Here is a 13,727-nt window from a genome sequence, read left to right on the forward strand (position 1 = left end):
AAAACAAAAGATTACTTGTAAGGTATTGAGTACACTTCAGGTCCCTTCTTAACTTGGTTTTCTCCTTCACTCTAAATTATAACAATCTGTTGGTGGTTTAAGTTTTAGATAATGCATCTTCACAAAAGGCAATTTTTTGGAGATGGAGTCTCTCTCTCTCACCAGGCTGGAGTGCAGTGCTGTGATCTTGGCTCACTGCAACCTCCGCCTCCAGGTTCAAGTAATTCTCCTGCCTCAGCCTCCCTAGTATCTAGGACTACAGGTATGTGCCACCAAGCCCAGCTAATCTTTGTGTTTTTAGCAGAAGGGATTTCACCAGGTTGGCCAAGGTGGTCTTCATCTCTTGACCTTGTGATCCACCCGCCACGGACTTCCAAAGTGCTGGGATTACAGGTATGAACCACTGTACCTAACCCGAAGAGTCAATTTAAAAAAAAAAAATGTTTCAGTGTCAAATAACCTAGCCTCCTTAACCTCTATCACCCTGGTCCCTTGTACCACATCTTCTCCATTGCTTCCAACTAGCCTCTTAACAGATCTCAAGGGACACTGGCTGGCCTCCTTCCAAAGCATTTTTCCACCATGCAGCTTCACTCATCTGTTAAAAACGTAAACCTCTTCCTATAGCAGCTTAAAAATAAGTCAGTGATTCCTTCAGTTCATAGAATAAAAACCAAGATTCCAAACAAGGTTTATGAAACCTTGCCTTAGCTGGTTTGCACCCCTTAGCAAGAGGTGGTTATTTTTATCATGCCTATAATTCCAGCACTTTGGGAAGTGTGGGGGTGGGAGGGGGGTAGCTAGAGCCCAGGATTCTGAGACCAGCCTGGGCAACATAAGAAAATCCCTTCTACTTCTACTATCAAAAAATGCAAAAATTAGCCAGGCATGATGGCACGTGTCTGCTGAATTCCCAGCTACTAGTAAGGCTGAAGTGGGAGGATCACCTGAGCTCAGGAGGCAGAGACTACAGTGAGCTGAGGTCACATCACTGCACTCCAGCCTGGGTAAGAGAGTGAGACCCAAAATAAATAATAACTAAAAATAAGCACATGTAAAAACTGGGATAAAATCCAAATAACATGTGTAGTTAACAGTATTGTGCAAATGTTAACTTACTGGTTTTGATAATGTTCTGTGATTATGTTATATATTAATATTAGGAAAACTGGATGAAAGCTACTTGGGAAATTCCTGTGTGATTTCTGTAATGTCTTTTAAGTGTAAAATTATTTCAAAATAAAAAGAAATTCCTCTTTCAGGAAAGCTTTATATTACTTTTCAGAACAGATGAGCCACTTGGCTATTTTGTTCTTTTGTAATACTTGTCACAGTTAGAAAATCTAAATGTTAAAAATTAATGTTAAATATTTGGCTATGCCATTAGAGGTCAACCTTTTTAGGGGCAGAGATCATATCTCTTTCTCTCAACACTTTATCCTCAGTAGTTAACTCAATGCTTGGCACAGGAAATGTGTCTAATAAACATTTATTGATGGGACTATGAAAGACATGAATGAGCCAATCAGTCAATGTCCTTTGGAATCATAAATGTATGTAAATGTACATATTTATATTTTTAAAAGATTCTGCTCAAATTGTGAAGCTAATGGGATAATATATGCCAACAGAGATCTAAACATAGATGCTTCTACTTTGGAAATGATATAAGCTAATGAGAAAAAAAGCATACTAGCAACTAATAACATTTAGTGAATATTTAATCCTATTATTCAAAATGCTTTATAAACAGTTCTTTACTTAGTCCTTGTGATGACTACATCAAGTGTGTGCTGTTTTTAATCTTCATTTTACAGATGAGAAACACAAAGACTTGCACCCTGCCTGTGACTAGAGTAATTACACAGCAGAGGCAGGATTTGAACACAAGCACTCTGCTCCAGGGTCACATTCTTTATGCACTACTTTTGGCCTGGAGAGAAAGTCTGAAAAGACTGCTTGAGAGCATCCTAAACACTAGCTATGAATTCTGCAGACAGATTACAGGCTGGTGTAGGGCCAGACTGTTTAAAATTTTTATATTCCCACCACTTCACACAGAGCTTTTGACATAGCAGGCGCATGCACGCACGCACACAGACACAGACACACACACACACACACACACACACACACCAGTTGGTGAAGAAATGAGTGAAGCTAGAGCAAACTGAAGAAAAAAGAATAAATTATAGGTCAAAGAATTGGTTCCAAAGTGGAACCTCCATCCAATCACAGGACTTTTTAATTCTTCACTTCAAGATAGAGGCTGGCTTGTAGTTTCTGAATTAACAGAAACACACCTACATGGGCAGGAGACGGGCTCCCAACCAAGTCAAGGTTACTTGAAACCGGTCAGGCACAGCCGGTTGTGGTGGCTCATGCCTATAATCCCGGTACTTTGGGAAGTCAAGGCTGGCAGATCACTTGAGCTCAGGAGTTCAAGAGCAGCCTGGGCAAATGGTAAAACCCCATCTCTATTAAAAAAAAAAATACACAAATTAGCCAAGCAAGGTGACACGTGACTGTAGTCCCAGCTACTAGGGAGGCTGAGGTGAGAGGAAGACTTGAAGCCAGGAAGTTGAGGTTGCAGTGAGCCGAGACTGTGCCACTGCACTCCAGCCTGGGCAACAGAGCCAGACCTTGTCTCAAACAAAAGAAAAGAAAAAGAAAAAAAAGGGGGAGCATGGGGAAGAAATAGATCAGGTACATAATAACTGAATGAATGGGAAATTAAAGAAGCTAAGAATGTAAAGGGAAAGAAATGAGGAGATCGCAGAACACTCGAATCAAATACCACCAGACTATTGCAAATAATAAGAATTAGTTCACGAATACTTTTGATATTGTTCCATCCTTAGAGTTTAGGGCCTATTCCCAAATACAGATAACAAACAGGTCATACTTTGGAATTGTTTTAAAAAAGCAAGCCCTACTACATTCAATAAAAAATGCTTTGAAGTGTACACATGTGTTGATTTTGTGACATATTCTTAACCTTACTAGGTAGCTACAGCTCAGCTGGGAGCAATTCAAAAACCCACAGAAACTCCACAATGAAGCTAAAGGTTCAGTAAAATAGCTGGAATACTTTCCTTGCTGCAGACAGCTGGACATTGCTAATTTAGCTACTTTAAAATGAGGGAAGGAAGGAAGTGGGAGTAATTTTGCCACATCTCTATTAATCGAGAGAAAAGGAAAACAATGAAGGCATTGATAAACATGGTAAAGGCACTGGCTTCCTCCTAAATGAGTACATCTCATTCTAATTCATCTAAAGAAACAAACATAAAGGTTACTTTCCGGTTTCATATGCTAAAGGGTCTCTAACCAAAGAACTACGGTAAGCAGAAATTGCTTTTTGTTTTGGTTTTGATTTAGGTTTGTTTTTGTTTTTTCAGACAGTCTCTCTCTCTGTCACCCAGGTTGCAGTACATTGATGCCATCATAGGTTACTGCAGCCTTAAACTGGGCTCAAGCAATCCTCCCTCCTCAATCTCCCCAGTAGCTAGGATTACAGGTATGTGCCACCACAACTGGCTATTTTTTTCCTTGTTTTAATAGCTTTATTGAGATATAATTCAAATACCATACAGTTTGCCCATTTAAAGTGTACAATTCAATGGTATCTAGTATATTATTTTTATCCTCAATTAGTACCATCATCCTAATCTAATTTAAGAACACTTTCATCATCCCAAGCAATTATCTTTTAGATGACAGTTAAATGATTGGGGGAACACTTATAAACTAAAATAAAAACAAAAAGACATTTTTATTTTACTTTCTAAAAATTTTTGTGCAGGCAAGGTCAGTCTTGCTATGTTGTCCAGGCTGGTCTTGAACTCCTGTCCTCAAGTGATCCTCCTGCCTCAGCCCCTCAATGTGCTGGAATTACAGGCGTGAGCGACCCCACATGGCAAAAACCAAAATCTTTTTAATGAGATATGTTCCTGGTGTGAAATGACTCTACCTACTGAAATGTATGCATTTTAATAACATAAGAAAGTTATTCTTTCCATTCCTAACTTCATTATGGAAGATTTCACCAATTGCTTCAAGATGCTAAAGGAATCATTTGCCCTGCTTCAACACCATCATTTTCCTATTCCTTTAAAAAAATGTTTTTGGCCAGCATGGTGTCTCATGCCTGTAATCCCAGCACTTTAGGAGGCTGAGGCATGTGGATCATTTGAGTTCAGGAGTTCGAGACCAGCCTGGCCAACATGTTGAAACCCCCTCTACTAAAAACACAAAAATTAATCGGGTTTGACAGTAGGCACCTGTAATCTCAGCTACTTGGGAGGCTGAGACAAAAGGATCTCTGGAATCTGGGAGGCAGAGGTTGCAGTGAGCTGAGATCACGCCACTGCACTCTAGCCTGGGCAACAGAATAAGATTCTGTCTCAAAAAAACTAAAAAAAAAATAAATTTTTTTTTCTGCAAGTTATTTCCTGGCCATATCAATGGCCACTCACTGTCTTTCTTACCACGCTTGCCCCGACCCTCAGCCTTCTGAAGAGGCAATGTATGACTGTTTACCGACAGTAAATTTCTATAGTTCCTTCCTGTGAGCTGCTCAATGAAATGTACATGAGAGGCAACAATAAAAAGAGAGGAAACACCTTCTACCATCCATTCTACCCAAGCCAAATTACTTTTAAATGTGTAGTTCTAAGAAGTGTTTTTTTAACCCTTTGACTAAAACAGATACGCTTTATATTTCCCCTCTTGATCTTCAGTTTAATGCCCGGAAGCAGGCGTTTATAAGAACTACATACAGGACTTGACGGAGAAGCAAGTTGGAGACTTTAACTTCCTACAAGAAAACCTGGCTTATCCACCATCCACATTTTGATAATCTGTAGGTGAAATTAACAAAAAATTAGCACAGTACCTCACACATGTGCTCAACAAAAATGTTTGCTAAATCTTACTGAATAAATATATAGTAACAGCTAACACTCATGAAACACCTACTTTGTTTTATTTGCTGATCTACGAGTTTTATTTCAACTCAGTAAATCCTCACAAAACCCAGGAGTATGATATCAGAACCATCATTGTCATCCACATTTTAAAAACAGGAAAACTGAAGCAAAGAGCATGACTTATCAAAATGACAAAGACAGAGGAAACTGAGGCTAAGCGCATGATTTACCAAATGACAGCCAGAGTTCGAACCCACACCGTGGCTTCAGAGCTCACATTCTTCACCATTCCTCTATGCTGCCCATCAGGAAATAGTTAAGGTAACAAATGGTTATCTTACAACACAGATGTCAGTCTATGCTCCAATGTCAAAGAAATAAAGAAATTCCATGGGATAATGCGATATAAACGAAAGTGGGCTGAGGAGGAACGTACTGCTTCCATAAAGGACAGAAAGATTGCGAGTATACAGTGACTGCAGCAAGGATCTTTAACAATGAGGAAGGAGAATGAGGAAGTATTCACAATCTGAAGTGGAAAAATGACAAAAAGCAACAAGTAAGCAGATGGACTAAACCATCTGAGGAATTAAATTATCAAGAGTGTGTTTCTACAATTTTGAAAAAGTTCTATTTCTGAGATCAGGGAGACACTCAGGTCCAACTATAATGACCACTGGGTAAACTCAGGTCTGGAATGTAGCCGTCCGCTGTAAGTGGTTTTGTTAGAGTGAAACTGGTCTGACAAAGAAGATGCTAACAGCAGGTTTTTGGTCTCCATTTAGTTTTCCTTATGTATTTAGTTAGTTTTTTTGAGACCAAGTTTCACTCTTGTTGCCCAGGCTGGAATGCAATGGCATGCTCTCAGCTCACTGCAACCTCCGCCTCCCGGGTTCAAGCGATTCTCCTGCCTCAGCCTCCTAAGTAGCTGGGATTACATGCATGGGCCACCATGCCTGGCTAACTTGGTATTTTTAGTAGACACAGGGTTTCACCACATTGGTCAAGCTGGTCTCTAACTCTCGACCTCAGGTGATCTGCCTGCCTCGGCCCCTCAAAGTGCTGGGATTACAGGCATGAGCCACTGTGTTTTTTAAAAACTGGTAAATAGCAAACTACATTTATGTATGAAATACAACTAACAGAAGCTATTGTGAAAACTTATCAGGAAGATAAACATTCACCTGAGGATTCATAATCTATATGAATCTTGAATTTGCATGCATGTTACAGCTGAATTGTTCTCAGAGCACTACCTAAACCAGAAAGCTGGTTGGTCAGCCCCGAAGAGCTACCCATGCTGCTTGAACAGAAGTCGCGTATGCCTCTCCCTGAGATCAAAGCTCTACTGTCTACACTCATTCCAGAAACAACAAGCAAAATCACCTGGGGCATTCAAGACACAGGAATGAGCAGAAATCAGATACAAACACATATCTAGCTTTTTAAAATAAAATAGTGGCTATGTAGGGCATATTAAACTGGCAATGGCAAAGACTATAATTTTCTACTGAGGGATATTATCACAATTTTCCAACCTAGGTTTGAACCACAGCTCATAAGGGCTCTCCTACTTAATGCAACATCACACCCAGTACTTTGCTATGACATTGCACACAGCAGATTATAACCCTGACTCCCAGGCTTTTTGGAGTTAATCATTTCAAGAGAGAGTGAGTTGAACACATTAAATTAACGTGGCAAACTAGAATGGCTTCTTTCCATTCCCACCATATAGTCTTCTTTTTCAAAGGAGGGCAAACATTTGAAAAAATTATTTCAGAGTTCTAAGGCTCTGACAAGCTACTATTAATAACTCTTGATCCTTTGGATAAATACAAAACACAGTTAGGTACAAGGGAAAATAAGGAAAGCTAGATGTGCTAACAAAGACACAAGGAAACAAACCAGTGACTCAGGCAATAAAAGCCTGAAAAGTAATATCTTTATACAATAGTGAAGACATCAAAGTTTTCTTTAGCGCTACTTATAACTGCATTTTTTATTTCAGTGTTTGAAGAAAAGGTAATGACAGAATTTGATGGGTTACAATCTGAAACCTATTTTGCCAGCTGTTTTTAAACATTTTTAGTGACTAAAATTATATCTCCAACTCTACCGTGTACGTTCATAAACCACAAGTATCTACCAGTAGATTGCAAATGGATGGTCCCTCTTGTTTTTAAAATATACCTTAAAAGATGTGGTTAAATTTTCCCCTTTCCTCAATAACTTTCAGAATACGCATGCTATTCAAGAGTGCCAAATGAATCCGCGAAAAGGAAAATATTCTACATGGAGGCTGATTAGACAAGGACAAAGCTAATCAAAATTGATTTGGCAAAGTTGAAGCCTGTTTCCTCTTTTTAGCTGTAATGGGAAGGGTGAGAGGGAGTAGATTTTTTTTCAAGGGACATCTTGAGGTTGAAAGCTGATATCATAAAATATACAGCATGATAAATATCTTAACTAAAAATTGCTAACAAGGGCCTATGTAATTTCTACTGTAAGACTACACAGCATAAGAAGTGTGATGAAGAAGAAAGAGAGGAAGAGAGAGGAGAAAACCAGTAAGATGATGGTTATCTGGAAAAGATTGTTTTTTTCCAAACAGAAAAGTATTCCTTTCTAAAGGCTTCACTTCTGTCCACCACTTTTCACCAGAGGATTAAGCAGAGGCATCACTGCTTAACAGAAGAAGATTTGTTCTTATTTGGAAAGGCAGCTTCATGGATATACAATAATTATATCCAGTAACTTTAAAAAACCTCTAGCTGTGATCTGACATTAAAGTGGGCTCCCAGGGTCTAAATGGTGTTTTGCCAAAAATTAACAATGGTGAAACAACTTACTTTTGCACTCTAGCCAAACAAAAATAATAACCAGAGGCTCAATTTCTCTTTAATAAACTAAATTTAGATTTTACTTTTAAAATAAGTTTTGACATAAATGGCTTTAAAATAACAAGAACATCTTACATTTGGGTCTTTTCCCAGTTAATTATTTGCTGGCATTAGACTAGAAATTCCTTGGCTTCACCTTAAATTGACACTCCCAAGTGCTAATTAGGAAACTGTATACATTATGAACCAGGGAATGTTATGCTTAAAACATGCATGTTACACATGTATCTTATTAATGTTATTCCTGTCACTTCTCAAAATATCTCTTTAGAAAATAGAGCTCCTATTTCAATGAAGCATTGGCGGCTCCTGAGGGAATTCTTGTCAAAATGCAATTAATAGGAAAGGGCCAAGATGACACAGGATCCTTGTCTTGGAAATATCCTTAACGTGAATCAAATTGAATCTCACTGCAATAGTCAGTGGAGAGAAACGTTAATGACTGCAGATGTTACACATTTTACTCATACCAGGGGATTCCCAAAGAGAATGGCCAACTCATGGAAGAACTAAACCACTACCGAGGAACCACACATGTCAGGGAGTACCAGCCCAGGACATGCCTGGCTCTAATACTATCTCTTTCAAAAAGCCACAGGACAGATGGGAAACAAACACATGTAAACAAGGTAGACCTAATGATTTCCTAAGTAGGAAGGAGATATGATCTTCTCATTAATTGTCAAGCTAATTGACCACAATAGCAGTTTCATAAATGGAGTCCAGTAATCCAAACTTTGGTGTCTCTATTCCACAGAATTCTCCTCACACTTCCAGACCCTTCATCGAGCCACAAAGTTGTCAGTTCTGCTTGATTTGTTTGAATACTGTACTTGACGACAGCTGTCGGAAACAGTACATTAGAACAGCTGCTATGACAGCTACAAGGGGCTTGGAAGTTTAATTAGGCTCAATGTGACATTGTGCATTTTTCTAAACATGGAATGATCCACAAAACTGAAGAAATTTCGAGTGGGTCTGAGCAATGTTTACTTAGTGGCACCACCAACTGGTTAACCTCAGTTTGAGTTCTATCATCGGTCTCATAATCTCTTTGCTACCAGGCTGATAAAAGCTATAAAAAATAAAATAAATAAACAGGAGGAGCAGTTAGACGCACAAGAAAAGGGGCATCAAAAGGGAGAGGAAATGGTGAGGAAGTCCCGTCAATAATCTCTTTCAAAGGCTGGCTGGTAGCCAAGGAGCATCCCACAGTGTCTCAGGATTTACTTCCAAAGGAAATGTATTCAGAGGCCCTGAGCCTGGTGCCAACTGCAAACAAAACCACTCATTATGGGCACAGCCCCCTAGAGAAGGGGAGAATGGCTTACTCTCAGCATCCGCGCGGAGGAAGAAAGTGAGGAGCAGCAGCAGCAGCCTGGCTACGTGCACCATCCTGCAGCTTGGCAGCAGCGTGCGCGAGCAGCTTGGAATCACTGCCTCGGGAGCTGCAGCGAGTCTGTCCGATCTGAAATTTCAGCTGGAACACTTTCAGAGCCTGAATGCAGGGAGGAAGAGAAAAGAAAAGGAAGTAAACACAAAGATGCTTAGATTTCTGACTCTTTCCCCCTGGTTCCATCACAATCACCACGACAGACACAACTCACTGCAAATACACAATCAATTGGCACTGCCATGCTTTGTATTAGGAAGGAAATAACTTGTTTTGTAAAATGTGGGAGTCTTAGAATATCTGGGTTTGTGTTATGTGGGAGTTCTTGCATTTCCAGTTTAAGCTCTCCTAAAGCCAACCACCTTGAATTTCATTCTTTGCTTATGCCACCTTTTGGGCAAAGCACCTGAAAAGGAACTGTCACTTCTTATGAAACATTACGTGAATACATCAGCAGAAAGCAGCACACCAGTGCTATGAGAAAGATTTAAGAGAAGTTCCTCTGTGCAGGATAAAAGTCTATTACTGACACAATAATGGAAGCTGCTTTCTTGGCATCAGGTGAAACTGACAGGGGTAATTCAACTTTTTCAGCTAAACAGAACAGGTTAGAATTTTTTACACTAGCATATGGCTTCTTCCCTGAAGACACATCAACATTCAAACCTAGTCTGACTTCAGTAAGTCAAAACAAGAGTTAGCATGAGTCTCTTTGATTTAACAGAACTTTAATATGCCCCCTGGGCAAGGGTTTAATTTCCTCAATCTTCTCTGAAGCCACAAACTATTTTTGGAGCACCTACTGTGTGCAAGCCATCAAGAGTGACAGCGCAAGGTGTCTTGAGGTACAAAGATGAGTCAGGTTCTTTTGTTTTTGTTTCCAGATTAGTAGGGAAAATAAAGTAGGTATACCAGATGACTAGTACAATTTAATAAGTGATGTGTGCCAGGAAAAAAAACAGATTATGCAATAAAAGATTTGCTCAATAATGACATCACGGAAATAGTCTCAAATTTCACCTTGAAGTTTAAGCAGGATTTTAACAAGATGATGAAAAGGCACTCCAGGAATTCTATGCCAAGGCAGGACAGTGGGAAAGGAACTTTGGAAAAGGTGAGTTTCCTGGTTTGGTTGGAACAGGGCCTCCCAAAGGTCAGCATGTATTAGACCACCTGGAAAGCTTTTGAGAACAGATAGGTGGGTACTACCCTCAGAGTTTGTGGGTCAGTAGGTCTGTGGTGGGGGTCCAATAATTCAGTAATTTCCTTTTTTTTTTTTTGAAACAGTCTTACTCTGTCACCCAGGCTGTATGTAGTGCAGTGGTACAACTATGGTTCACTGAAAACTCTGCTTCCTGGGTTCAAGTGATTCCTCTGCCTCAGACTCCCAGGTAGCTGGGATTACAGGCGCCCACCATCATACCCACCTAATTTTTGTATTTTTAGTAGAGACAGGGTTTCACCATGTTATCCAGGCTGGTCTCGAACTCCTGGCCTCAAGCGATCTGTCTGCCTCAGCCTCCCAAACTGCTAGGATTGCAGAGATAAGCCACCACTCTTAGCCTCCCAAAGTGCTAGGATTACAGGCCTGAGTCACAAATTTGCATAAATTTGCATTTCTACATGTTTCTGGGTGATGCCCATGCTGCCAGTACAGAGACCACACTTTGTGAACCTTCTGGTTGGAGTCATAGGAAACCAACTTCTATTAGAAAACCCAGAGGATGAAACAAGGAAAATGGTTCAGAGTCAGGCACAGTGGCTCACGCATGTAATCCCAACACTTTGGGAAGCCAAGGCAGGTAGTCCACTTGAGGTCAGGAGTTCAAGACCAGCCTGGCCAACATGGTGAAAATCGGTCTCTACCAAAAAATACAAAAGAATTAGCCAGGAGTGGTGGCACAAGCCTGCAATCCCAGCTACTTGGGAGGCTGAGGCAGGAGAATCACTAGAACCCAGGAGAAAGAGGTTTCAATGAGCCGAGGTCCTGCCATGCTACTCCAGCCTGGGTGACAAGTGAGACTTAGTCAAAAAAAAAAAAAAAAAAAGGCTCAAACTTAAAAAATAATAATAATAGGCCAGACACAGTGGCTCATGCCTGTAATCCTTTGGGAGGCCAAAGTGGGCATATCATGAGGTCAGGAGTTTGAGACCAGTTTGACCAACATGGTGAAACTTCATCTCCACAGAAAATTCAAAAATTAGCCAGGCATGGTGGCACCTGCCTGTAATCCCAGCTACTCAGGAGGGTGAGGGAGGAGAATCACTTGAACCTGGGAGATGGAGGTTGCAGAAAGCTGAGACTGCACCACTGCACTCCAGCCTGGGCAACAGAGCAAGACTCAAAAACAAACAACAACAAAAAACAGGTCGAAGAGAGCCTTGGATGGCGATCTAAGTCAAATGGCCTTTATTCAGCAAACTATAAAAAGAGCTATTTAATGCTTTAGAGCAGAGGAATAACATGGAACTAGGCTTTGAAAAGATTAACTGACAACTGGATTAGGGATGATTTAGAGAATGGTATTAGGCCGTAGAAAGATTTCCAGGTGAGAAATATACAAGACTTGAGAGTAATGGTGGTCCTGGGGGAAATTAAGAAGAAAGGAGGCAATGACTGACTTTCTCTAAGCAACCATTTGAAGTATGATTCTTCACATGTTAAATAATTGTACCGTTAGAACCTTCAATAAATCTAGCACAGCCTCTAATACAGAGAACACCCTTAACAAAAAATTAAAAAACAGAAAGAGTAGCTCACATCCTATTGCATCCTCCATCTCTGCAGAAAAAATGTGAGAATGACTATCAGTATTCGTTTGCAAAATGAAACTGCATACCTTTTTTTATACTGGAATATTTGAAACATATACAAAATTTTTGACAGGAAATACTAGGGATATCCAGAAATAACCTAATCCAATAAAATAACTTGTACTTTAAAAAGAACTGTAATGCAGGTACCATAGCACGTCTTTCCTGAAACTGAAAAGCATGAGAACAAAATTTTTTTTAGGATATAATTTTTTTATTACCATTCTTGAGCAGTTTAATTGTAGGAAACGTAAAACTAAAAAGAAGGAGAAGAATCACTCTAATTAGCATTCGATTAGATAGCCTTTTTTTCTAAACAGTGGGTGGCATGAAGAAGCAAGTTGTACATCGAAAAACTTCTTCCTGCATCCAGAAGCTAGCCAGCTGTTCCAAGTCAGCTACTGTTATCAATCCCTTCTGAAAAACAACTCATCAAGCAGCTCACAGTTACCAAACGTTAAAAATCTCAAAAGTTCCTAGGAAAAGTGCTAAAGGAATCAGCTCTCCCCTCCCCACCCGCTCCTCCCGCTTTCACTGCTCCCATCCTCATGCCAACATTTCAAATGACAGCAAAGTCCAGGAGACTTCAGTCCTGTCGGACTCAATTTGTGTCTGTGCAAGCGTATCAGAGCCAACTGCTACATAATGACTCTGTGTGATCACAGAGATGGAGACCTATGAATGCTCACTGAGGGAAGAAGTGATTTGGCTTTTCCTCCTACTCAGCTGAAGCGCCTAAAAAGACTGAATTTTTCCAATGAACCTTTAAATGTTACTCCTGGACATGCAATGGTGATAGGATCTAGCTCTCGAGAAATGAATGTGCAGAACTGAATATACATATTTATGCTTAAATGGGTTGTGCCCAAAGGAGATCAGAAGAGTGAAGATAAAATCGATTCTAAATGTTCATTCTGGCTAATCTCCATTCCTTATCTTGTTTATTACACAGCAACATTGCCAAAAGAGAAACGCTGGCTGCCTATCAGTAAGGTGGAATTTATATTTAGGAACAAAAATGGGAAATGGATTCTTAAGAAAATAATTAAGACAAAAATAAAGAGGATGAAAGAATGTCATAAGTAGTTTCCACTAACCTAGAGTAAGGGTTGCTAAGTACTCTGGGAAAAAAAAAAGCAAGAAGGTTCAGTGATATTAAAAGTACAATGATGGCCAAGTGAGGTGGCTCACGCCTGTAGCCCCAACACTTTAGGAGGCAGAGTCAGGCGGATCACGAGGTCAAGAGATTCGAGATTCGAGACCATCCTACCCAACATGGTGAAACGCTGTCTCTACTAAAAATACAAACATTAGCTGGGCGTGGTAGCGCACACCTGAAGTCCCAGCTACTTGAGAGGCTAAAGCAAGAGAATGGCTTGAACCCAGCAGCAGAGGTTGCAGTGCGCACACGTTACTCAACATTTGTCCAATAACCTTAGCAGAGGCCAACCCTTTGATTTTTATATATTTTGCTTTTTTTTTTTTTTTTTTTTTGAGACACAGTCTCGCTCTGTTGCCCAGGCTGGAGTGCAGTGGCCAGATCTCTGCTCACTGCAAACTCTGCCTCCCAAGTTCAAGTGATTCTCCTGCCTCAGCCTCCTGAGTAGCTGGGATTACAGGTGTGTGCCACTGCACCTGGCAGAGTCATGGTGAAACCCTGACTCAACTAAAAATACAAAAATTTTT

General features: G+C 40.2%; 1 protein-coding gene across 50 annotated transcripts in view; it reads right to left on the reverse strand.

Moving 5' to 3' along the window:
• PTPRD (protein tyrosine phosphatase receptor type D) overlaps positions 1 to 13,727 on the reverse strand; it is a 2,336,513-nt gene that overhangs the window by 413,723 nt on the left and 1,909,063 nt on the right. For all 50 annotated transcript variants that reach the window (XM_078368970.1, XM_035293431.3, XM_078368938.1 and 47 more), the window contains one exon: positions 9,166 to 9,332. In XM_078368970.1, coding sequence (XP_078225096.1) covers positions 9,166 to 9,229 — 64 coding nt within the window. In that variant the 5' untranslated portion in view covers positions 9,230 to 9,332. The remainder of the gene's footprint in view (positions 1 to 9,165; positions 9,333 to 13,727) is intronic.

The sequence above is a fragment of the Callithrix jacchus genome, chromosome 1 (assembly GCF_049354715.1).
Source record: "Callithrix jacchus isolate 240 chromosome 1, calJac240_pri, whole genome shotgun sequence".
NCBI classification, from domain to species: domain Eukaryota; kingdom Metazoa; phylum Chordata; class Mammalia; order Primates; family Cebidae; genus Callithrix; species Callithrix jacchus.